Source organism: Siniperca chuatsi, linkage group LG1, assembly GCF_020085105.1.
Source record: "Siniperca chuatsi isolate FFG_IHB_CAS linkage group LG1, ASM2008510v1, whole genome shotgun sequence".
Classification (NCBI taxonomy): Eukaryota; Metazoa; Chordata; class Actinopteri; order Centrarchiformes; family Sinipercidae; genus Siniperca; species Siniperca chuatsi.
Window position 1 is genome coordinate 26,529,528 of NC_058042.1, and position 26,571 is coordinate 26,556,098.

At 42.4% G+C, this 26,571-nt stretch overlaps 1 protein-coding gene across 3 annotated transcripts in view; it reads right to left on the bottom strand.

Moving 5' to 3' along the window:
- Nucleotides 1-26,571, bottom strand: part of fto (FTO alpha-ketoglutarate dependent dioxygenase) — a 118,922-nt gene that overhangs the window by 41,225 nt on the left and 51,126 nt on the right. For 2 of the 3 annotated variants that reach the window (XR_006378116.1, XM_044197315.1), the window contains exon 8: nt 24,081-24,205. Coding sequence is in view for 2 of the 3 variants with exons in the window: in XM_044197315.1 (XP_044053250.1) it covers nt 24,081-24,205 (125 nt within the window). In the remaining variant the exon portion in view is untranslated. Of the gene's footprint in view, nt 1-5,418; nt 5,549-24,080; nt 24,206-26,571 lie in introns of those variants that run through there. The other variant, XM_044197324.1, reaches the window with a different exon arrangement.

Here is a 26,571-nt window from a genome sequence, read left to right on the forward strand (position 1 = left end):
CCACGATTGTTCATCTGTGCGTCTGTATTTCACTCACCTTCACCCTAACCATGAGATGTGTCAAAGGGTTAACTCACACACATCAGGCCTTCATTCCACACTGATGCTCTCACATGATAAGCTCCTCTCTCTGTCACTTATCAGTAATTTACTGCTACTTCTTTTTCCCCTTCTGTCTCTCTCTCTTTCACACAAAATGAGCTTGTTTCGCCTGAAGCCATTCGACTGCTGTGGAAGACAAGCACGTATCCCCAACTCTCTGACTCTGACACAAGGTTTACAGACATCAACAAGCGTTACCTAGGAATTTTCCATACATATGAACACAGTGTAGATGAGTAGTCTGAAGCACTGATGTCTTCATGCCTCAACTTGCACCAATCACCGTAATGAGCATGAAGCTGTATAGCTGTGTTTTCATGCTAATCACCAAGGATGCTTATGGCAGATATGCCTGTTCCCATGACTAAGGTGATAGTAAAGTCAAGGGGAAACTGGGTTTGGGGTCAGGGGTGCTGGGTGCGGACCCTTCCTAAGTTCAGAGCTCCATGCTCTGGGGGACAGGCCATCAAAAAGAGAAGGCCACCCTGTTTAGAGCAGCAGCCTGGGCCTCAGGGGCCCTACCAGTGACAGCTCCCATGTCACAGCCAGCCCTGTGGAACACAGGTAATGTACCCTGGGGGCCTGCCGAGAGATAAAAAAAACATACTAGGACACCTGTGTCTGAAGCTGTAATTTGTCTTCTCTCATGTTCAAGGTGTTTTATGAGAGCAAAAGGACAAGGTGAAACAGCGAACAAAACAAGCAAGCCCACATACTCCTCCTGAAATCCTCCCTCTCTGTATTTGCAAGCTGTTCAGAGCGTATTCTCAAATAAGCTTCAGCACAAATAGAAAGATGTGCCGAATGCTGTACTTTAAACTGAGTGAGAACTTAAATAATATGAATAACTCCACTCTACAGTATTTTGGGAGGGTAAAATTAGTTATTGCACCATCTAGCTTGACTGACTTATAGATCCAGCAACTAGTAGGCAACACAAGTAAAAGTCAAAAAGTTTACTGGAAGTACTTTTCTCTTGTTGCCTAAGTAAGTGGGTGTGTGCATATCTATGCGCATGTATGTGTGTGTGTGTGTGTGTATATATATCGCTGGGGGTGACTGGTGATCCCTGCCTCTTCCTGTATATCTTATGCTGGGGTATTAGTGAGGGTCCCTCCCAGAGGCAGTGACTACACAGGCTCTTCTGAGAAGGCGCTCATCAACGCCCCTGCTTTCAAAGGCAGCTTTAGCCAGTGCCATTCAAAGCAATCAGCCCAGTCAGGGTCTGCCCATCCAGCCCAAATCCCTTCATGGCTATCAGAAGAACTCTGAGCTGGGCCTGCTGGGGGCAAGGCAGGGATGGGGGTGGGATTTGCTCATAAGGGATTGTGAAAAGGCCGTGACACACGCTTATTCATGCCCCAATAACCCCCAACAAAATATATATATACTGCTCATGAAATAAATAATTAAAAAGATAGGAGTTAAGGGATACCCTGCTGCAGAAGTAACGGGGCCCATCTTGAGTATTGCACATATTTATGTACACAGGCGTGTACACAAACGAACACTCATGCACACATGCATGCAGTCAAGCTGCTATCTGCCATGGTGGATGACTTAACCGTCTACATTATTCAGATGCCATTGGACATTGCTTTGGTGTGGAGGAGGGATGGCATGGCACAGGATAAGTGCCAAAGCTGAGAGGCCACCGAAGCCTATGTCTGTATCAAAGTTGGCAATTAATATAGATGTTGATAAACTAGTGGACATAAATGAGCAGCAGGAGCTTGTCTTTAACACATGGGCTACTCACTCTCCTACCTAAGGTATTAATTAACCGAGTCTGATAACTTACATGTCTAACCTGGTAACCCACTGCATCTGTAACTGAGCTGGCTCATCCTTTGTATTCCTAGGCTACTTACTGACTCTCCTTGGTTGACATCATTGCAGTTGAGTCCGTTTAATATGGGATATTTGGGTTAATGTGCAAACTTATTTATCACCACCAATATGTCATTGGCTAGATCATTTGCCAGCTTTGAAAAGGACATAGGCTACGGTAGTCTTTCAAGAGTCTTTTGTCTTTACATAACCTGTACCATATGTAGACATTTCTTAGCTTACTTACACTACACGTGGCATGTACACTAAGCAAATCTATGAATGTTTTACTTACTAATGGTAGTCCTGCAGAATTATTTATACATCAACAAATTTTAGTGGAACGTGCTACAGTGGTTCTGCACTCTCGACATTCAAATCTTTCTACTTGTTTATACTACAAGACTCTCCTCTCTGCAACTCTAATCTACAGCATCAAGACGGTATCAATCATCTTTAGGATGGATGCACTAAGAAATAATGAAAGCAAACAGAAAAGTTATAAAATAGTTACAGTTAGAAATACATCCATTACAGCCTTTTATTTCAAGCTACTGTCTTAGATTATAAATGTAAGCAAAGATCTAAATATGGTTCCAGCTGTGATCCTTTAATGGTATTTTTTATACAATATTTGATGTGTGTGAAAGAAAACTGCAACACTCTGGATTTAGCTGTGGACTGGTTTTGGTTATGTATGTGTGTGAGTGCGTATGTGTGTGTATGTGTGGAGGGGGTTCACAGGGAATATCACTGGGCAGAATTTACCCATGAGAAACAACAAAAGATGCCTCAGAAGTATGTCAGAGTGCCCTCATATCTCTGCGGTGAGGGCAGAGAGGGTACAGAGTGCTGGGAAGGGTCAGCCAATTTTAGAGAGTGTCTTGTTTTCTATCTGCATCTAAATCCAGTGGTTGTCTTTGGGCAGCTGCAGTGAAATACATAACAAAAGGTCTTCTTGAGAAACACTGAGCCAATCAAAACAGGCATCAGGAGCTAGATGCAGTAAATATGAGCCAGTTATTTGAAGTTTGAGGTTTTCTCCTACCAAACAAGCTCATTTACTTTTCAAGCTTCAAGGTTTATGACAATTTCCCATAAAAGAGCAGAAAAATAGTTGCACAAAACAATTGTTTGGGTTTTGGACCCAGATCATGATACATTTCAAATATGTATGAAACACAAACAGATGAGCAAAGATTTAAACAGATACAGCACAGCTAAGCTTCAGCTATGTAAAAAGGCAAGCTGAGGGGTTTGACTGAGATGGGTTTATGACAGTGAATATCAATAATGATGTGTGAAATTAAGCCATCAACATACAATATTTTTGCCAATAGTCAATCTTTACATTTTTTCAAGTCCTAAGTTCAATGTTTGTCATCAAAGATTATGCTTATTTGGGCAGAAAAGTGCCTGACACAGTAAGCCATCATGTAAGTTTCATGTTTCCACTGAAACTGAAATGTTACAGTAAAATTATTTGAAAATATATTTCTAAGTTCAATATACAGCTTGTAAATCATCCGCTGTAACGTTCAACTGTCTTTACAAGGATAAATTGAATGGTTCAGTGGGCAATTTTGTCAATAATGCGTGATATATTGTCAAAAATGATTATCATAATAATATACTTTATCTATCATTCAGGTAAGAGACAAAGTGACTCAACAAGGAAACCTTTGCATACTTCCACAAAACATCCATGATCTGAGAGATGGTTGTGATGATGGGGGTCTTTGGTGGACTAGACCATGGACGCTCCCTGCAATTAGCTGCAGCTTTCTAGGGTTGATCTACCAGTATGGAACCAAGGCCCAAGTCCCATCGAGCATCTGGCAACCCACAACTTTCAGCATAATTACCCCAGCAACAGTGCTCCTCCTCTGAGCCCTGCTAATCTGTGGAGGCTGTGGCCCTGCCGTCAGATCCACTCGGTCACTGAAAGGGAGGGAAGGAGGAGAGGGAGGTGCAGTACCGTACCACGTACACCCTTGTTGCTATGAATCATAATGCATAAACAGAGCAAAAGAACAGAGGACACCTTGACCTAAAACAGGATGAGGGACAAGGGAAAGGGCACAGGCAGGAAGGAGGTTATTGGCCCAAACTTTGAAAACAACTATCTGCAGAGGAGTCTAAAGAGGGCTAAAAATTCACCTACAAGAGAGTTGAGAGCACTGGCGCTTTCAAGCACAGGACAGTAGGGATATTAGGAAGGTAAAAGGCCTATTGAGTGCCGAGCTATCTTGCCCTGGCACTTAATCAAAGGGATTAAAGCTTGGGAAGCCAAGCCCACAGGTTATCCTCCAGGAAGCATACCAAGTAGTTATCAAAAACACAAAAGTTCAAAGCAGCTCAATTTTCTTATATTAGAAGTGTTTTGGTCAGAGCCCTCTGGCTTGTTTCTAGGTAAAAGAACTGTGTTAGAAATTTTTGTGCTTGCATGCTTGGAAGGCAAGAGGAGTGGGCGGGTGCTTGTACTTCAGTGAAGACCTGAGTCCATCAGGATCAACGCAGTGTGATCACTTACTCCCAGACCCTGCCTCCATCTCCAGAAAACCTGATCCGACTGTGTTGCACATTCACACAAGTGTCTCACACCAGAACAGGGTGGGGCAGCGTATTTGTTACAATTAACATAAACACTTTCGGTCAGCTGTCAGCAGGGGTTAGTATTATCTATAAGATTAGCCTGTTTACTGTAGTGCAGCTTTAGTAGCAATTTTGGTATCCATTGTATCTAAAACAGGAGTTAGCAAGTACAAAAAAAAACACTTTTTTTCTTCCTACTGACTACCGCTGTATTGTAGGAAGCAACAGGATCAGACAGGAAGTAAGAAGACTACTCTATAACAGCATACATGAGTGCGGCCAAGCTGTTTACACACATGCGCTATGCATGTGATGTGTTTTGTGAGGTTTTCTTTGACATTTATAATTGGGCAGACATAGGGTCAGTGGTTTGAAGCTTAATGTGAGGAGTTTGAAAGTGAAAGCATGTGACAAAGCCCATGACTCCTCAAAAGTTGCAGTGGTCTCTGTAAAGTACTGTGGTCTTTACAGTGGCCCAGTACAGCTCAACCAGAATCAGGATTGCATGTCCCACAAAATACTAACTAACATTGTCAGGTTTAGTGGTTAGGGGCACGATTAGGACTGGGGCTTCTAATGCTGAAAACATGTGGCTTCATAGTATTCTGAGGTGTTGTGCTGAAAACATGTGAATGAGGAAACAAATTGCTGTTCATGAGTTAAAACAATATTTGGACAAACAGTATGCTATTTCAGATGCATGCATATAAAGCCTTCATCACTTTGTATCATCACGTTTTGGAATACCAAACAATTTTCCGTTTGTCAAGAATAAAACCTAAAAACTCGTCTCAAGAGACTGAAGCATGGCATGAGTAAAAAGAGTCCCAAATGCAACTAAAACTTACACCGCTAGGGGCAAATAGCTATAAACATGAGTCCTTGGCTCACCTGCTGGAGCTCGTGCCATTAGGGCTGGGTCCGTGCAGCGGCCCGGGTACATTTCCAGCCCGGGGCCCTTTGCTGCGTGTCGTCCGCTCTCTCTCTCTCCCGCCTTTCCTGTCTTTCTATGCAGCTGTCACTATCCAATAAAGGCAACAAAAAATTTTTTAAAAAATAAAATCAAATTACACATGAGTCCTGTATTTCCCTCGGACTATCACCAAGGTTAAAATGCGACAGCTTAACTTCATGAAAAAGAATATTTACCCATTTTGTTATGTTATGATGAAATCAGCCTGGTCGCATATTTAGCATGTTCATTACTGAAGCCTCTAACCTGCCAGGATCCTGGTATGGCTTCAATAGTCAGACCCCATCTGTATGACGTTAGGACCATTGGAAACAGATGGGCCTTTAATTGTATTTTTATCCAAATTGCAAAATAGCTACTTGGGAAAGAAGCTAAAATAACATACAAACAACAGCAACTATGATAACAACTGCGTCTGGAATGAAATGAGTACAGTAACAGATCAAAAACATAAGGCGTACAAATTAAGCTCTGCTCTTTGAAAGGGGATCCCCCCTAACATTACTGGCCCAGTATTGATTTACTCTGCAATTTCGTGTTTCTCTCCCCACGCCAGCTACACAATCTCTGTCAAGCAGGAGGTCCGGCAAATAGCACTGATCAGAATTTTCCAAAACATAAAAGATTGATACCTTGCTTCTTTTCAAACAAAAGAATAATTGAGGAAAGGTTGAAATTGGTATTTGGAGAAAGAAGCATTGAAGAAAAAAAAAAGTAGACACCCAGGTCCCAGAGTTAGTTTAATAAACCATAATGAGAAAATGTTGCAGAAAGGGCACTTGTGTGATGGAAAATCTGTACCTTGTAAAAAGGTCCACTCTTACCTATTAGATCCTTCAAATATAATGCTATGGTTATGAGGATTGCAGTAGCACTTGTGCAACACAAAACCACTAAAATCTGCTTTGAACACCGAACAGCGATGACAGGAAACATGGTAAATAGCTAACAATATAATGAAAACTTTAATACTTGTTGAATAATTTTCTACCAGCGTCAGACACTAAAACAAAAGACGAGACTTCCTTTTTTCCAACCACTGCCAGCAGTGCAGTGTATCTGAATAGCCTCCCTTTCCTAAACCCTGCAATTTCCAACCATGGACAAAAAGAAAGAACAGATAAACAGGCTTTTTTTTATATTTCAGTCCAAATCACATCAAGGTATAAACAGTGAGCCCAGAGCACATCTCCTATTCTTTTTCAAAGTAAGTCCTGCTGTTACATTTCAAATACCTCGGGGTTATGGGTCATAATGCTGCTTTCCAGCTTCTGAACACGTTTATTCAGGCATCCTACTGTAAATAGGGGGAGATTCAACATCAAATATCTCTATTCCCCATGCTGGCCCTTTCGTCTGTTCTGAGTGAATGTGTGCTTTTGGCTAACAAAGTAATGGTTTCTCCTCTTCTCTTACCAGACTCTGAATACCAAGTGGCAAAATAATTGAGGCAAGTGTCGAATATAGTTTTCTTTGGTGCCACAATGCATTAAGCAAGACCCTAAACAGGACCAGGTATGAAATCAATCAAGTTGGCAAAATAACCAAAACCTAAAGATAACATAAAGCCAATATATGTCAGGAAATTAAATTAGTGTTAGCTTATGTTATGGCTCACAGCTCCTCGGCTATTAAAGGGGTAATAAATGCGTTATAAAGCTCTTACAAGCCCCTAAGGCCATTAAGGGCTGAGCTGCAGAGCTGTTTACGAGATTGTTTATTACAGGCTAGGCTTATCATCATTTACCACACAGAGGTGGCTAAAACGAACTCTATAAATGGCAGATTCACTGGTACTAAGCCAAGCTAAACAAGGCTGCTATAACAGGAAGATATGAATTGTCTCAAATGCATCCAGTGGCAAGGTGAGGCAAAGAGAAGAGGAGTAGAACAGAGGAGGAGGGTTGAGAGGAGGAGAGGAGAGGAGAGGGCAGGGTGACTAGCAGGTGGCTTCATATTGTCTCTGTCCACCACATATGTCCCGTCCACTGCTGAGCTGACAGGTAGGGACACAATGTGTTGACCTGAGGGCCTGTTAGAGACCTACAAGTGGATAAATATAGACCAGTAGGAGAGCATAGGTGTCTTAAATGACATATCTAATGATGCTTATCCTCTGCAGTATTCCCTTAGTCCAGAAGAGGCTTATGAACACAACTGCTGTGTACAGGCAAAGCCACAGCTCTAACTGCTCATTCTTTGAAGTAAACATTGATAGCAGCTCAATTGTGTCTTTTATTGTATCTTTCATGTGCTTCGACCAACAGCCCTCCATCCTCTTCTAGCAGTCGCATACACAATATAAACATAAACAGCCCTATGCCTCATTTGGATTGGCAGTGAATGGGAGAGATTCATATTAAGCCTTTGCAGCTGTGTGTGTTCCATATTTGCATATGAGAAAACAGTTTCAAAAGGCTTGTTTATAATGCATAAGAGCCTTTTAGGATGTCTTTACTGCAACACTCTATTTCCTCCCACTGACAATCCATGCACGGGTTTGCATCATTTTGTGAGACATGCCAGTTTTGAATTATTCAGTCACTCATCTCTGCCACAGCACCGCATTTAACAAACACACATGCACATTCACATATAAAAAGACAGAGTGGTCTACAAGGATACTACAACAGCACCTCAGTCAGTCTCTTTGGAGAGGTGGGAATCCTATTACCTAGCTGTCAGAACCTGTCGGACGCCTTTCCCTATGCCAGGCCCCTTTTCTTAGAGGGGAATACGATGTACACCACCAGTCCATTTAGAAGCTGCCTGCTCTGTGTGCTTTAATGGGCCTTGGGCCTTGAGCGTCAAGAGCAGAAGAAAACACAGTTCAGTTTCCCTTCACAAGTGCATAAAACAAGCACCACCACTGTAGCAGCTCCATGCATAATTTACTGCCGGTGATGTGTGTCTTAAATGCTACTGAAATATACATGGCGGCATATGCAAATTTGGTAGTGCTCTCACATGCTGTACTTGCTAAACAGACAACACGAGAATAGCATGCCATGCAGACAGCCCCTTCTGGACACAGACAGTATGTAGTACAGTATGTAAGTATATGTGTGTGTGTTGAAGGAGTGTTAACTGTACATATTAGGTCTTAAATGTGTAAAAAGGTGTGACAATGCTTGCTGTACCTTTAAATGGCCTCCATCCCCACTGAGATATTCAAATCATGTGTAAGGATTTACACAGAGACGTGGAAAAACACAGAAGTAGCATCTGTGTACTGCACATAGGATTCTGAAGGTTTCTGAAAGGACGTTTTGAAGCTATAGGGTGGCTTTACCGCTTGTTGCCAACTGGGCGTTTACTGGAGCCACAAAATCCAAATTTGGTCAAAGGAGGGCTGGATGGTATATACAGTATACAGTATATATAAAGATATATACTGTATGTATATATATATATAAAATAAAAACAAATACATACATACATACATACATACATATATACATATATACATATATATACATATATACATATATAATATACATATATACACATATACATACATATATACATATACATATATATACACATATACATATATATATATATACACATACATATATATATGTATATATATATATATATATATACATATATACATACATATATATATATATATACACATATATATATATATATATATATATATATATATATATACATATATATATATATATATATATATATATATATATACATATATATATACATACATATATATATATATATATATATATATACATATATATATATATATACATATATATATATATATATACATATATATATATATATATATATATATATATACATATATATATATATATATATATATATACATATATATATACATATGTATATATATATATATGTGAGAAAATTATATTCATGTACTGACTGTATTTTGAAGGAGAAATTGACAGATTTTTCATGGAATCCTGTGAAGCCGGAGATTTTTTTTGGTCATTAGAGGAACTGCAGCTTAAGACTCTAGGCTGCAGCTTGGATTTTCTCTGTATGTGCACCAGCATGTGTGTGTGTGCCTGTGAGTGTGTCTGTGATCTTTGTGAAGGGATGTTGATGAGGGAGGAGGAAAGGGCAGACTGCTGGTGTCAGATTTTATAAATGAGGGAGGAAATGTCTTTATCCCAGGTTTGGACACCCCTACTACTTTCCTTACCAATTCCTCCCAGTGTATGTGTTGATGTGTGTGTGTGTGTGTGTGTGCGTGTGGTTTGGACCAGGCACTGGCTCAGTCCGATTCCCAGCAGTGTATCTTTAACAGGGCCTTCCCGCCGGGCTGCCAGCCTGTTCCCCCCTGACGGGACAACAGCCCAGCTGACGCCCCCACAGCCCTGCCAACACAACCCACGCCTTCGACCCACAATCTGCTCCCCTGATCTTGATGGAGGGAGGGTGGGGAGTGATTAAAAAAAAGAAGAGGGCAAAGACAATAAGGAAGACAAAAGAGAGAAAGAAAAGGTGTCCTACCTTCTTACACAAAGTAGATTAAGTGCAGGCCAATGGGAGAGTATGTGTTTCTCAAAAGATATATTTTAGTGGAGCATTCCTTTAAGGGATGAACACACAAATGATGGGTAAACATAAAATGTAAAATTAAACATGATAAAAGGGCTTTATTGTGCATTCTGCTGGACTTATGTTAACAGGGAGCTCACGTTTATCCCAGCACACATTGGGCAAGACATGGGTTACATCCTGGACAGCTTATTACAGGACTACACTCATATACTCGACATGTAATCGACAACCACAGTCGCATTCACAAATTTAGAGTTTTCAGTTGTTATTTTTTTCAGGAAACCCACACAAACAGAGGGACAACATGCAAACTCCACACAGGTAACAGTGCGAACCACTTAGCCATGGAGCTGCCCAGGACCAAATATGCACAGGTATTTTAAACTAAGGTTGGGTCTGTGTGTGTAGGGAGGAATTCTACAGAAACATCTCTGACTACAAAGAATGAGAGCTCCCCCCAAAAATTACAGGGTAGCTGTACTAAGGTAGTAAAAAAGTATCCAATTAGAAAAAGAAATATAGAACTAATAATAAAGGAACACAATAACCAAATGTTTTATAATATATAAAATAATGCAATATCTGACCAAACAGAGTGGATGGGGAGTTGCAGTCGAGTGATCATTAAACTTGAACTTGACATTCACTGAGCTGCTAATGTGCTGTGGATATGCTTTGATTTGACATTTATATTGCGGCGGCGTAGGTTTTTTATAAGCAATATTTCCTCTTGTTTTTTTGTGCATCCATCTTTCTTTTTTTTCTTAGAAGTTTATTTAATGACTCCTACTTCAACCTTTCTATAAATGAAGACAATTATTACAATTTTAGTTACAGACATCACTATATTTGATTTATTTTCTGAAATCCCACTGCTGAACTGCACATTTTTAAGTTATTCTTCATTCCCAGAATGCAACTAAAAAGCAGCCCCAGTCACTGATTGCACACACAAACTCAAATTTCATGCACTTTGCAAGCACAAATAGAATGAAAGGTGCATGCATATTTTTGTTTGTGCCATCACATACGTACAGTAAATCTGGCCCATGTGCAACTGCCAAAGCTGTGGTGTCACTGGTGTTCACTGGTGTTGAACAGTATGTTAACAGGATGTGTAATGCTGTGTGCTGGTCCTGTGCTGCAGCCAGGGCTGGGTGGCAGCAGCACTGTAGGCTACAGTAGGGCGGTTATCATGAAGCAGTTATGTAGCTGCTCTGCTGGGCCAGTCTAATTACAGGAGAACAGCGTGCACCAGTCTGGGCCTCCAAATGGCACCATATGTTTTCCCAGACTAACCGGCTGAATAAATGCCATTGACCCATTCAGGATGCACTGTGCTCTGTGTCTGGGAATCAGTCACTCACACTCATATAAAACCATTCACACCTCCAAACACCCTACCACCCACGTCCCTCATATAAAACTCAGCTGTCGGTGATTTACCCCGCTCACCCTACCATGTATCCGCACACAGCTTCCTGTTCAGTTTAACCATTTACAAATCCTATTGTAAGTTGGTCTATGTCTCTCTAACACACAGAGACTTGCATAATGATGTTGTTGATTGTCCTGTAACCAGATTAGTTAACTGAAGGGGTTTGGTTAATCAGAAACAGTGTTTCCAAAAAGCCTGCAACAGTGTCAGGGTGTGGTCAGGTCCATCCATCTTTTTTCTTCGGTGACACGTGGTGAGCGACCCGTGCAGTGAACACGATCGGTAACTTGACAAAGGTCACCACTGGTGAACTGGTCATGGAGTCAGTGACCCAAGAGGAACAAGAAATAAAAGAGTAGAAATATGTTCCATCTGACTAATTTAACTTCTTAAACTTAAAGTCTTTCAAACATGATATTTCAAGGGGCACATGGATGTTGGTTACATCTGCTGCAGTTTTGCTGACTAGCAAATCTAGCTGCTAGCTGCTTGTGCTACTGATATGGGTTTTTGAAATCCAATCCAAATACTGTACCTTAGAAACAGTATTCACTAGTGGTTTTCAAACTGTATGGCTTGTGGCCATATAAAATGAAGTAAAAGTAAAAGAAACTTTCTGTGAACAGTATAAGAAAGGAGTTATATTTACATTCTCAGATTGTTTAATATCAGTAATTTTACATTCTCAAGGAGAAAAACTATCAAGTTTTTCAGAGGAAAAAAAAGAAAGATTAGAATTTTGTGTATCTTTTCTTTCCTGTTAACCATCTCACATCTCTTCTTCAAGTTGGGAACCAATGACTTGGCTTATCATAATAACAATTTAATAAGGTTCTGATACAAATTAATGTTATGCCCTTTTTTATTTGGCTTTGATTTGAACATGGAGTGTTTCCCCACAAACACTCACCGGCAAAATTGCAATCACAGCGTCACTGATAACAAGAACATAATTCTTTGTGGTTGCAAAAAGCTGACAACATTTGTATCATGACCTCTTTTTTTGGAAAAGCTCCCTGTATCATCACTAGATAGACCTATCACACATCATCAGTTTGTTAATGAGAACAGCCTAGGCAGCGGCGCTCACAGATGCCTATCGAGGGCAGAAAACAAAAAGAGAATGTAAGTAAATATGGACTGTAATTACTATGACAAGGTTGAAAAAACAGATAACACACCGCAGCAGCCCGAAGGACTACTCTTTCACACATGCACATGCGCGCTTGTACATGCACGGGACACACACAGGCACTTGACTGTACGCTCACACACACACTTGGAACAAATCAAATGTTTTAATCAGCTTGCTACAGCACATAATAAGGATCCACTAAGCCCCAGCTATCAGCTGCCATCGGCCACTTACTTGTGCCTTCAAAGAGCTGATTTTTCACTTCTTCTACAACCAGCTTAACACAGAAGCTATCGAGAGTGAACATAGTCCGTGCATGTGCAATAAAATCTGAAAATGTAAGTGATGTTTCAGCAAGTATGTATGCAGTAAAGCAAGGAAGCAATTATGTGCAAGTGGACAAGACAGTGCAGCCTATGGGGAAAATGTGTGGGAGCTGAATACACCCTATTTGTCACCACTGTGATCATTGAAATACTAGCCCATAAATCTGACAATACATGCAATGACCTTACATACCTTGCACTCACTCCTACACTAACAGATATTGTATCGGATTTACAGTACCTCTCGCCTTGAGTGCACACACCTTGTGATGAAGTGCAGTGTGCACCTGGCCAAGCCACACCTGCTGCATAGCACAAGGCAATCACATGAATCAGTCAAGTTGGTTACAACTAGACTAGTTTCCACAGAACTGAAGGTATGTCAGGATTCTTACTCAACCATCCAGGTGTGTGTGTGTGTGTGAGGTGTATGTGTGGAGATGCACGTGCGCAAGTGGGCCTCCTGGTACAGTTTTTGGCCTCCTGGCATAGCTGTGACCTCTGTGAGGTGGATCACAGCTCCAGCCCTCCAGCTGGAGAAGTGATGACCTGAGAACTGAACAAACTGAAAGACTTGTCCTCCTGTCCTTGTTTCCTTCCTGCCTGCCTGCTGCAGTGTGTCCTGATTGGGGGACATGCAGAGCTGGGTCAGCCAGCCTGAAGATATCAGATTGGATGTGAAAGCTGGATGACCCTGTGTCCTCCAAATCACTTCTTAAAACTCAGTATTTTAGACTTCATTTCTTGTCTACATTCTTTTATTTTATTTTTTTATCATCTATAATATATAAATCTATACATGTTTATATGTGTTTGAGTAAATATTAATGTTATTCATATATGTGTGTGTGTGTGTGTGTGTGTATGTACAGCATGGAAATAATGGAAAATTGTATATATTGTCTGCATGTACGTAAAGATATATTTGGGTTTATGTTTCCATGTCTGTTTGTATCATATTTCTGTACTCTATTAATCTTATTATTATAATCACAAGTTCACAAATTCAAGCAAACAGTTGAGTGGATGAACTTAAAGGAGCAGTGTGTAGCATTTAGTGGCATTTAGTGGTGAAACTGCAGTTTGCAACCATTTGAATACTCGGCTGTGGAAGAAACTACAGTGGCCGCAAAACTCGTGAAAAACGCGAAAGGCCTTCTCTAGAGCCAGTGTTGTGTTTGTCAGTTCCTGGCTACTGTAGAAACATGGCAGTGCAATATGGCAGCCTCCAAGGAAGGGGATAGATAGATAGATATAAAGGGCTCAATCTAAGGTAACGAAAACACAACAATTTTTATTTTCAGGTGATTAAACACTATTCCATTTCTACTAATAGCTCCTCCTAAATGTTACACACCGGACCTTTAATGCCTGTACTTATTTATCTCATTCAGATTAACATTTAGGAAAAGAAAGGCTTTTGATTTAAAAACAGAGAAAAGCTGTCCCATCTGTGCTAGAGGTTGCCATACATGTCAAACCTAAAGCAAGCTAACTCGAGCCTCTGTAGCAACATCGGGTGCAGCCTGCTGTAAAATAAATGATGTTGTTAGCTGCAGTCTCGCAGGTGAAATGTGCTGCTGCTACAATTATTCTAATGCCAGCATGCCAGAATGCCAGGGCTACCAAATGCTGCTGTCAACCCAGGGGTTTAATTAGTTTGGCACGTGTGCCACTTATAATCACCTGCCATTACCAGTTCTGGCTGCATCTGCTTACACGTCTGTCAGTGCCGGGCAGGCTGTATATGTGTGTATAGGTTTGTAGGTGTGTTGTACAGTGGGTTGGTGAGGATATATTCTGGCAACAGAACACAACCTTCAACCAATGTGAAATCTAGACACAAAGGGTTCATTGGCACCAGTTCTCTACAATACCTATATATTTATATACACATATTTATGGAGAGATACAGAAATGAATCAAACACAGGTCTGCTGTACAGGTCACAGTGTACATTAAACATCTTTAGTCAAAGTAGATGTCGACTACAGCCAGGACAATTGTATTAGTGGTACAGACTTGTCAGCAGTCCGTCTGTACAGATGCATTGTGAAAGCAGAGGGGAGCAGGGCTTCGTAGTGTCAAACTGCATTGTGAATAGAGCTACACCTCGGGCTGAATACATCACATTGTGATTTCATGAGAGCTGGAAGAGGAGGAAGAAGGATAAAACTTCAGGGCGGCTAGTGAATCTCGACCCAAAACAGGAGAAATGGAAGTTAAAAGTGAATCGTTCACTCCCCCTGGCGTGGCAGTGGCTACCTCAGGGGCTGGGATAAGAGGAGGAGGAGGAGGAGGAGGAGGAGGAGGAGGAGGAGAGAGGAGCCCCCTAGCACCCACAGTCATGTGACGCTGAGCTCAATATCTGAAGGATGGACCTCAGGCTGTGTATTTAGCTATAAGGTCGTGAGCTCAAGTATGTGTGTGTACATGTGGCTCCATACATTTGTGTTTACTATAGGTGTGTGTGCGCAGCACAACACAAACACACATTCCCACTAACAAAACAGCGGCTCAGTTCTTCAGATTCACCTATGTCTGCTGCAATACAATAGCTCTAACTATCCCTATTCTTTGCAGAAAGTTCCCATTTAGCACTAAAACAAGGCTTCAATATTGTGCCGCCTCAAAAACATCTGTCGGGGACTTGTGTGGCTACACTAATTACAAATATCTGCAGTAATCCGGCGCCGATAAGAGAGTCATTACTCCACCAGACATTTATCACTATGGGATTGATGACCCATTTCAGAGGCAGCCTTTGTACAGGGAAGTGAAATCGCTGATATCCCTTTTATCCTACATCGCTGCTGAAACCATCCATTCGTCAGGAGGCAAGCTAGTTAGAACTGTAATTAACAGCTATGGACTTTGGCCCTAATAGAATTTTTGCAGGAAACTGCAGATTGACGTAGGAAGGGATGTGGGGACGAAGGGGATGTTTTACTGTGTTTTTCTTTTCTCACTAATTGCCACTTGGAGTGGCTGTCTGTTGAGAAGAGCTGCTCTGTATTCTGTCAAGAAAGTGCCACAGCAGCACTCCAGTTCCTCCAAATCCAGAATTTCTGTACATTTGTAAATATGTGAGCATAGCCATTAAGAGATGTGCATGCACAGGCACATTGCTTCAATGCAATAACCTGTCACAGACACATACACACATTCATAGGTCAAACATAAAATATGCACTTCCCCTCTTGAATACATAAGTTATGGGTTTCCTCTGACTCTTTTTCATTCTTAAACACACTTCCACACCCACCCACCCACACAGACACACATACACAGAGTGGAGCAGCAGATGATCACAGTAGGTAAGGAGTAAAGGTCTGGCCACCTGCCGGCCACGTCCCATCTCTGTAGCGGTAATGAACAGAGACAGCTTGGGGACCGCCCTGTGAGCTTGTCCCCCCTCCAAGTCTCCCTGCTTCGGGGCAGAGCTGGGGGCCCTGGGGTGACAGGGACGCCAGAGATGTTCCACACACTGACAGGCAGGTCTTACCTGGCCAACCCGCTGTACACATTGGCCCAGCGACACACACGGGAACACACACATGCACACGGGGACAAATGTGGAGATACAAAGACTTGCATGTGTGGCTGCTGTATATACGTGCACACTGTAACTGTTCACATGTGTTCATGTACCTACGCGTATGCACAAATTAAAGAACACACTAACACACATACACACAAACGCTGACCCGGTGTAATTCCTCCAGCACACGGCTGGTGACAGGAGCAGCTGCGGCCACTACGGCAGACAGATGAAATTTTCATAACTATCTCCTCCAACTTCCATTCTCACCTTCAGGATAATTTATGACCTGCCTGCCAGCCTTGAAGAGACAATATGCTTGATATGAAATGAAGTGTTCCAGCAGTGTAGGTTATAATTAACAGAGGAGGGAAGAAAGATGTGTGTATAGAGAGTGGGAGGGATGGAGGTGTGTGTGTGTGTGTGCGTGTGTGTGTGTGTGAGAAAAAGGGAAAGGATGGAGCATGTGGTGTGCATGTATGTATAATGTGCACGTCTGTGTGTTTAAACATGACATACATTCCTTCAGTTAATTCTGTGATATAGACTTTAAATAGCAACGACCTGAACCCGGCACAGAAATGTTTAACTTCCAAACAAATAGCTATAACAAACTATACACTACACACTGTGAAACTTTACAAGCATCTGATATGCAGACTGTCTTTATGTTTACTGAGGCCTACACTTAATAATTGACATAATTCTCTGCCACGGTTCTACTTGTGCTCATTAGCTCACTCACCACACACAAGCATTTTTTTACATGTACAATATTTCAGTGTAGAAATCCTAAATTGGTACAGTCTCAACGTAATGTTGGAGAACTGCTATCTAACCAAGGACAAACAGGATTTAGATGAGATAAACAGTAATGACAGTGTTTTTGGTGAGCACACCCTCCACCGACCCATAATGCTATGTTCCTGCTGTTTGTTTCACATGCCTGCCACACATCCTCACCCAATCATGCTCTATCAGCTCTCTGGATGTTGGGTTTGACCAGAAAGAATGTCCTGGTTTTCTTGACTACCAGTAAAACAGGCCCAAACCCATACCCTCCCTCCCTCTCCTTACCACATTGTCTTTTCCAAACACAAATCTTGTTTCCATATTAAAAAAGGCAGCATTTAATGGGCAACTGTCTCTGCAACAAGTGTGTTTAAATGTCTGTGGGACTTTTAATGACATTTTAAACTCTGTCTTTCTCCCTTTCTGTGCCATACTGCACTGCCAACCTCGTACTGTGAAATGCATAATTATAAAACGACTGTTTCAATTAAAACCTGTAAGCAATTTAATTCAGTTGTGACTCAGTCAAGGATAAGTGGATTGTGAATTTCACAAAGAGAGAGTGTGATGCTGATTCCTGCAAGTTGCGAGCCTTCAATTCCCACACCTGACCACGAAACGAGAGAAAGCATGTACCTCAACGGCTAATTACTGACTTGTTTGAGAACCAGGCAAGATGGAGGTAAGTGCATATTTACACGGGTAGAACTTGTTTGTACAGTAAGTAGAAGGTAAAGAAATTGTATCATCAGTCATCTTGTTCAAAGTACATTCCTACAAGAATAAGATATACTCTGAAGTACTTTCCAGCCTGGGAGCTAACTAGGATTGCAGGACGATTGCTACGGCAACAGCAGCTGTGAGGTTCTGCTGAGGTCAGGACATGTCATGCATAACTGACTGATTGCTAAACAGGGGCGGTTGCATGAGAGAAGAATTCATAATTTACAATCAAGCACACAAAAGCACACACACCTCACAAACACCCAGGCCACAGGCGATCTCGCTGCACGCATGTAACCAGTCTAGGGGACCACACAGACATGTTTTAGATAAAGACAGACAAATTAGATGACAGCGTCTTAGGCTAACCACTGCGCTTGTGCTAATTACAGGCTGGCCGGCAATGAAAGAGACAGATGACATGTACTTATTTGTTTTCTCCTCCAGTGCCTTGAACCAAGTAAACACAACGATTACGGCAAAAGTAGGTGGTACAAAGAAAAAAGACACATAGACAACACAGATAGAGAACATGGTTGTGGGATGAGAGTTCCAACCACCACACACAGGTGTTTGCCCACCACTGCAGCAAGCAAACCCCTGAGGTAAAGAGAAACAGCCAGAAAAACTTTTGGCTGGCAACTCATGCCAAGGAAAACAGACTGAGCTAGCCCTGTCTGTTCTGCTTACAAAACAGGACCGCTGTTGTGGGGGTGATGTAGAGGCAAATGTGGGGCTGCTGTCTGGGAGATCTGATTAACCTGTCACCTCAGGTTGCAACTTACATCACACAGGCCTGGTTGACAACATGCCCGGACCGACCTGCCGCCAACCAGAACATTGGAATATGATGCCAGCCCAAACACAACCACCACCCTGGCTAATTAAACCTACTTATTAACAGCTTGATGTCACCTTCTCTTAACTGTACCTCACAAACCCTGTTTCCCAAACCCATCCACATAATAGCCATGCAGATCATGGCATGACACATGGCATGCCTACATTCAAAAACTTCAGAAACCCCACCCAATCACTTGTGCAATGACAGCTGAACAAATGACGGCTTTGCTAGAGGTCTATGGAACATGTGCCACGCAAACCCTTGAGTGTATAAAGAGAGTGAGTTGTCTATGGCATGATAGTAATCCCTGCAGTATGGCGCCTCCATTTCTAAGGCTTTAAGGAGGTCATTGGCCACATTAGACAAGGCTGTGGTCTTTCCATCTTTATTGTGGACACGACACTGACAATCTTTCCAACTCCCATCTGGGACAGGGGACCTCTATTGTCTCCTAACTCCCTGCCCCACCCCAGTGCAGGAATAGGGGCGGGGTCTGTCAGGGACAACACAAAGGAAATGTCACCACTCCTGGAATGAAGTGCCAGCCAACGAAGGTCTCTCTCCTCCTTTTTCTCTGTCTCTATGCGTCTCCACAGGGGTGCAACTGGTAGCTCACATCACTGGTGGGGTTATCTCCGGCTGGGCACAGCCTAGGCCCTCTAGCCCCCAGTGACCCTTGGTTTTGATGACAGACTGGGCCTTTTGAGTAGCAGCGCCCTGTCCAGGTGAGGACAAGAGAGGATGACAATGGCAGGAAACATAAAGCCGATGGAGGCTGGGAGACAACCCTACGGGGTCATGGGTCAAGCTGGACAGCTGAGTGATGAGTGCAGCTGTGGACATGTGGACCTCCTTCTCTGTCCTCGCCATGTCAGCTGATGTTGCCTTTGTCTTGGGATAAAGACCTCACTAACTCTCAACAAGTTGAAGAAAAGTAATAAGCACAGGCAACAGATGTACTACACCACAGACTCTGAGTGTACAGCTATAGTGACACCCTAACATGTACGGTTCGGGTCAACTCCTTGTCTCCCTGTCCAGGGTGACTGGAATGGAATTAGATAATAAAAGGGCATTTGCCCCTAATTAATTAAAACATTTAAAATGATTGCCATTTCAAATTAAAATTGTCAGTTCTTAAAATAATCAAAAATAAAAACAAATGTTAAAACTACTAATAACATGGAAATAACAGGAACTAGATACTCTCTCATGGATACATAACTTTAACTGTAGTAAACACTTGCATTATTAAAAACAAATCTGAAAATATGCAATGCCTTACAAGTTGTCATCCTTGCAAAGAGAGAGAAACGGCCCTTTAATATCACATACAATGTCTCAAAGGGCAACAGATGAATATGATGTATTTCCATCCCTGGCTGCCACAGCCGCAGGATTTGCTGGCTCTCCCTTGTCACTTCGTATGAACCCAAAATACTGAAAAACTGTAGAAGTTTAACTCTTTTCAGAAACAAACTTGTCTGTGCCATGTTTTTTCTTCCCCTCTCTAAACTGAGGAGGAGCAGGTCTGTGACACAAATTAAAAAAGGACTATTTTAAACCTTGTAAGTAAGCACCTCAGTGCCTCCAAACTACGGTGATTCACACATCCTGAGCTGTCCAACTGTTTCTGATGCCAAAGGTCAATGGCTGCCTACTCTCCTACTGGCCCACACTGAGAGATGGGAGGACAGGGTTTGCCAAGTCATTCACAAACCCTGCTTTGGGTCATAAACACCTCCGCCTGTCTCCCCTCTTCTTTTCTCCTCCACAGAGGTGAGTTGGGTTTGCACTCTGTTAATCTTTCACTACAGGCCTGCTTGCTTTTACACTGGACCTCTGGAGAACAGAGGAGGGGAATGAAAGAGGGGTATTAAAGGACGAGAGTGGATAAAAGAGCAGGAAGAAAAAGCCATAGAGAGGGCCAGATGGGCACCTTCACAGTCCATTTATCAAACCCAATGTGGCCCTCCCCTCCCCTCCCTGCTGCTCTCATGTCCTAAACCCCCATGTAATTCTGTAATGATTTTCATTATCATATAATGACCTTACAAAGCCTACAGCAGTTTGTATGGTCAGTACAAAACTCGCAGCTGTTCCCTTCAGTGTTTGCTCGCCGGCTGTGACAAAGTTTTTTTTTTGTTTTTTCTGTTGGTCAGAGTAGTGACCTCTAGGCTCTGGAAGGTCAGCATGAGGTCACCTCATCCAGGAGGTTCAAAGGTAGGCATACTGTAATCATAGAGATTCAAGATAGCAGAAGAAACTACTGTAAGTAAGTTAAAATATAGCACTTTTGAAAACAAAACTATTTTGTTTTATGTGTATGTACTTCCAGTGATTGTCAAACAATGAATCCTTTTTTACCTGTATTTACCTAGATCCATGCATTTCCAAACCTAATAATTCCAGTACCAAGTGTTTTGAATCTCTATAATTCTGGTGCCACTGAGATGTGCCATTTCCTATCCTAATAGGCCTGTTCCCTGGAGGTTGTGCCTTGCTCCTCAATTTGCACTTCCTGCGTGGCATACACAACTGCTCTGCTATGGTACAGTCACCCACCCACATAATAATCCATCTATTTCCAGGGAACTCACGGGGCATTTACCAAAGGGACACGGAGGGCAGCATCTATCAAAGAATTCACCATGTGCATCTGGAAAACCTAGTTACCAGAAAAGCTCATAAGAATAAAAAAGCATTCATAACTTTGTTGGCTCAGAGTGAATGTATGGACTGATTCTGCTAGCAGGGCGAGCTAAGGCATCACTCACTCTGAGTGCCTATAAGTCACTTGTGAAGAACCACTGGTCACTAGGTCCAATTTCTCTTTCTTTCGTTCTTGCTAGTGCTAAAAATGCCCCAGAGGCAGAAAATGGAAGCTAGCAGGCCCACGTACCAGCGAGTGCTGCTTTAACTGATGTTTAAGAAACAAAGTCAGCGAGAAACTTAATCAATCAGTGCTGGTTGTTTATGTTTATGTGCCTCTAGCAAGAGTCATCAATCATGCTTTTTTTCTCCATCCTTTTGCAAGCATTATGTGCTGAATGGAAACCATGGAAACAAAAGGCAGTATTATGATAAAAACCTGCCTGTTGCATATTGTGTGGAAACCTAATTAGGACGCCCAATACAAAAAAAAGCAGCAAAATGAATCAGCAAATTAATTTCAAAAGTCTTATTTTGGTAAGTGCTATTATGAAAATAAATGAAGGTTTGAATACATCTGAATGAAGTGAGCTAAATTCCCTCACTGTGTGTGTCTGATTCTGTAATATACTGTATCTTTACTTCAATACAATGACTGTATCTCTTAGAAGTATGCATAAAGAAATACAAACTTTTTCTTCCTCCACAAAGAACTAGCTTAACCCTCATCAGCTGCAAATCTCTAATCAGTAGCAGTACGTCCCACTTAACATTGCACATAGCCATGTGTTTAGTTTTGTGTAAATGAGATCTGTTGACAGCCACTTGACAGGATGAACCCTGGCTTTTTTGTAAGTGGGGGCAGTGGGGGTTAGGGTTAGACATTTAATGTGTGCAAAGGGGAGAGGATGTATCAGGAGCAGCTGGAGTTCAAACATATTGTGTGGGATGCTTGCCCTCCTCCAAAACTAATCTAATCAGTCTTTCGCTGCTGATAGAGTAAACGTCTGTCTGCCCCGCCGACAAGGACTGAGCATTTCCTGTCCTGGTCTGTGATACTGGTTGTCAGGATCTTAGGGTGGGCTGAGCTAAGTCTAGGGTTAGACATGGTTAGAAGGTGGTAACATCGCATTGTGGGTGGTGGGGGAACCAGGATGGTGGGTGACAGTGCTGATGTTAAGTTGGCGGTGGGTGTGGCGAGATGGTTTCTAGCTTTCAGCACCTGCAGCTGGAATGCACTATCAGAGCAGGCCCTACATCAGAGTTGTGAGGCGGTGGGCGTTGACATTGCAAAGCAAAGGTGTGTGAAAACAGCCTGTTTACAAGGCTCATCTGGATGGGGCATAGCTAAGGGTCAACTAGGGGGGACAACTCAAAACAGAGGGGGGCCATGGAAAGATGAGGGCAACAACACTGCAGGACATTAACATACAGTATATCTTTCAAAAGAAAAGATGTTGCTTTCAGGAATTTCTAGTCTGTGGATCCTGTCCCTGGCTGTCTATAGGCTCTGGATCATGTCTGGTCCAAAGTGTGTGTGTGTGTGTGTGTGTGTGTGTGTGTGTGTGTGTGTGTGTGTGTGTGTGTGGGTGGGTGGCTGTGGGTTTGTGTGTGTGTGTGTGTGTGTGTGTGTGTGTGTGTGTGACACTAAGGTCAAATCTGTTGATAGAAATAATAAGCAGTGAAACATATGTGAATGCAGATCTAGTGTATACATGCACACCAATGTTTGTGTGTGTCCTTGCTAGTGCTGAGGGGGAGAGTGACTGAGAGAATGAACAGCTAAAATAACACTGTGTGTGTGTGTGTGTGTGTGTGTGTGTGTGTGTGTGTGTGTGTGTGTGTGAGAGAGGCCCTTCTTTATCTGAATGAATGGCCAGCGTTCTAATCCTTGCGCTCTCTGCCCTTATCTGGAAGGAAGGAAGTGACTGGGCTTATCCAAGACACACGTGTCATTGTGATAGCTGTGATAGCTGCCAGGCCCAAGGACCAAACACCAAATACACCACTGCATATCTGTGGAATTCACATCAGCTCTTTAGAAGGAATCATTGTCAATGCACACTGAATACAACTAGGACTAAAGTGATGATTCATGATTATTTTCCTTGATGATGTGATCACAGTTATTATCCCTATGAGTGAGAGCGAGGCTTGCACATGAACCACTTGGTGTTACTCACTATCATTCAACATAATAGCTCTGGTCCTTCCAAGCGAAATGAGCTATCACAACTTCTCCTTGTGTGTTGTTACGGCAATCCAAGCAACATGTGTGCATCAAAGTTTTGGTTGTGTCCCATTTTCCTTAATGGGGGTTCACTTAATATTTGCCTCTGTTGTTTATTGGTTATGATGCTTATAGAACTACACACAATTTTCTGAGCAGCCCACAGCAAAATGTATGAATATATGTTGTTGTCGTGTAAAGAAACAGGGCTATTTTAAATATTAAGCAGAATAGCTCATTTCCAATGCTTCATAGAGTGTCTTACTTTACCTGTCTCACACATCTGAGATTTATTTTGCGAGGACCCATGGAAGGAACAAAGTTGGTGGGACATTGTGTTACCTGTCTCTCCATGTCTGTCTTTGCTGGTGTCTATCTGTCAAGGCAGACAGCAGGGTTTCTGCCATCTCCCTCCTTCCCTCCTGTGCTTGGCCCTCTTCCTCCACTGTAGCCAGGAAGAGCATAGTCTGAAAAAGAGAACCAGAAGTAGAAAATAGGTGCATCAAGTAGAACTAAATGAAAACGACAGCATGACCTGGACCACTGGAAAAACACGCTATTCATTTACTGTAATTTCCATTTGCAATATAGGTGAAAATTGTCTTCTTAAAACAGTGGCAAAAATGATATTGGTTAGTTTACCACCCACTACATCCTTGAATAAGACATATCAAAACTATTTCGTCATATTAAATCTTCCCTTAAATATTGAACTGCATGGAATCGAATGAAAAGGCTACCTGAAGCAATTCCCTCCATCATTGAGCTTCTATCCTCAGTTTAGAAATTACACAGCTCTGAGCCAAGACTCCATTATAACATCCCTGGGACGGCGACATACAGTAAGTCTAGTTTCACATCAGAGGATGGGCAAATTACACCCAATATTAGAGTGTGAGTCAATTAATCACGTCCTGCACAGCACAGTGTAATGTGTGAGTATCCCCCTGTTGAACATGAATTACAGGCCGGCTTAAAGTGTGACGTGGCACATCAGTGCTAATCTGAGACATCCTGGCAAACCTTCGCCTCCAAGTCCTCCGCAGCCTCTAAGCTGGTTGAGAGGGAGTCAAATGAAAAAGGATCTGGCAGCCCAAATTAAATGCAATGCTGTCAGCCACACTCAAATCCCTCTTTCTCCCTCTTCTTCTCTACCCTTCACAGACTCTCTCCCTCTCTGAATATCCTTAAATATATCCCCCCCCCTCCTTCTCGCAGCCTCTAAAAAGTGATGGATCTGTAACTCTGACTGACTCTGACGCCTTGTTAAGAACAGTCTCTTCCTGTCACATCCACCAGTAAAGCGCGTTCATTTCTTCCCATTAACAGTCACTCGCCTCCCCAGTCATCCAACCGTCTTTTCAAAAAACCCACAATGTAAGGGAACATTAATTTTTTCTCCTCTCCCTCTTTTTTAATCCTTTTCTGACAATCCACCTGTCTGTCTTACTTCATTTGAAGATAGGTTTGATTGTCTGTGTGTGTGTATTTCCAAAGGAGAGGAGTGTGATTTGCAGACAGAGTAATATGCTTACTTTCTCCATACCACATAGGACAGGTGTCAAAACATGTGGCGGTGTGTGACTGATTACACCTGACTTGGAGGAGACACCAAAGATTACGGTGACCAGGAGGTAGCAGGGCTGGCTGTACTCCCTGTGGAAACTGTACCTTTCGGTTTGGATCAAACCCTGTCCTCCTGGGATGAGTGTCAGGCTAAGAAAGTGCCAGAAAGTGCATTCAGACTGTATCACCATCTCAGCTAGTTGACATCATATTGCCATGCTGGCCGTGTAGCACAGTTTCAGTGTTTCAAGCACAGCAAGTGATTCGTAGTTGATCTGAAACCTGCTCTGACATGCTTCTGAGCTTGCTTCAGCTCTTCCCAAAGCTAGCCAGGGAACAGAATGAGTAGCAAGAAAGGAAATATACTGCAGTCCAATGAGCTTATTCTCACAGCCAACAAAAGCCACATAATTCACAAACTGTTAAACTGGCTCAGATTTAGACAAGTCCACGTTTGTACATCATCACCTTGTTGTGTATTACAGCCTATAAATTGAAATGAATTGCCAAACTGCATGAAAAAGGTATTTGTCTCAACTCAATGATGATGACAGAAGTCAGCAAAATAGACACCAAAACCGCTGCAAACACACTGAAAATTGCTCACCTCTTCTTTTTAACATATTAAACACACCAGTGACAAAATTCTTCTTTGGGAGAGTGTGTGTACATTTGTGGGTGTGTATGCGAAAGCTGGTGTGCCTTTAATAATGTGAATGTGTGTTACCAAGCCTCCTACCCATGAAAATGTGTGCATGTGTGTTTGCGTGCCAGAGTTTGTGTGTGTATGATCTGGTGTTTAGAAGACCTGGTGCTGAGAGAGGCCTTCAGGTTTAGCCACAGGCTGATCCCCAGTCCATTTAGACATCCCACTGGTTGTTTACTGGTCAAGCCCGGCCTTAGTCAGCCACGGCAATACCACAGCCCTTTATCTTGGGGCCTGTGTTAGCACTAATCAGCCCCCTCTTTCCTTCTATTTACTCCTTGATGACAGTAACTATCCTCAGCCTCCACCTCTCTCAGCCTGATGCTGACCACAGATGTCCCCCTGACACAGGCCACATCCTGAGGTGAACAAGAGGACAAGGAGGACCTGGGTACCTCAATCCCTGGTCCCCAGACCCAAACTCAACCCTGTCTATTTTACTACACTCAGGCATAAACATTTCCGGCCCTGTGCAGAAGCAGGGTAGGTAAACAAACATGCAGTCAGGCTGAGGTGATATTTTGGTTGGTGGAGAGCTGGAGTTATGATAGTGTTCCAAGC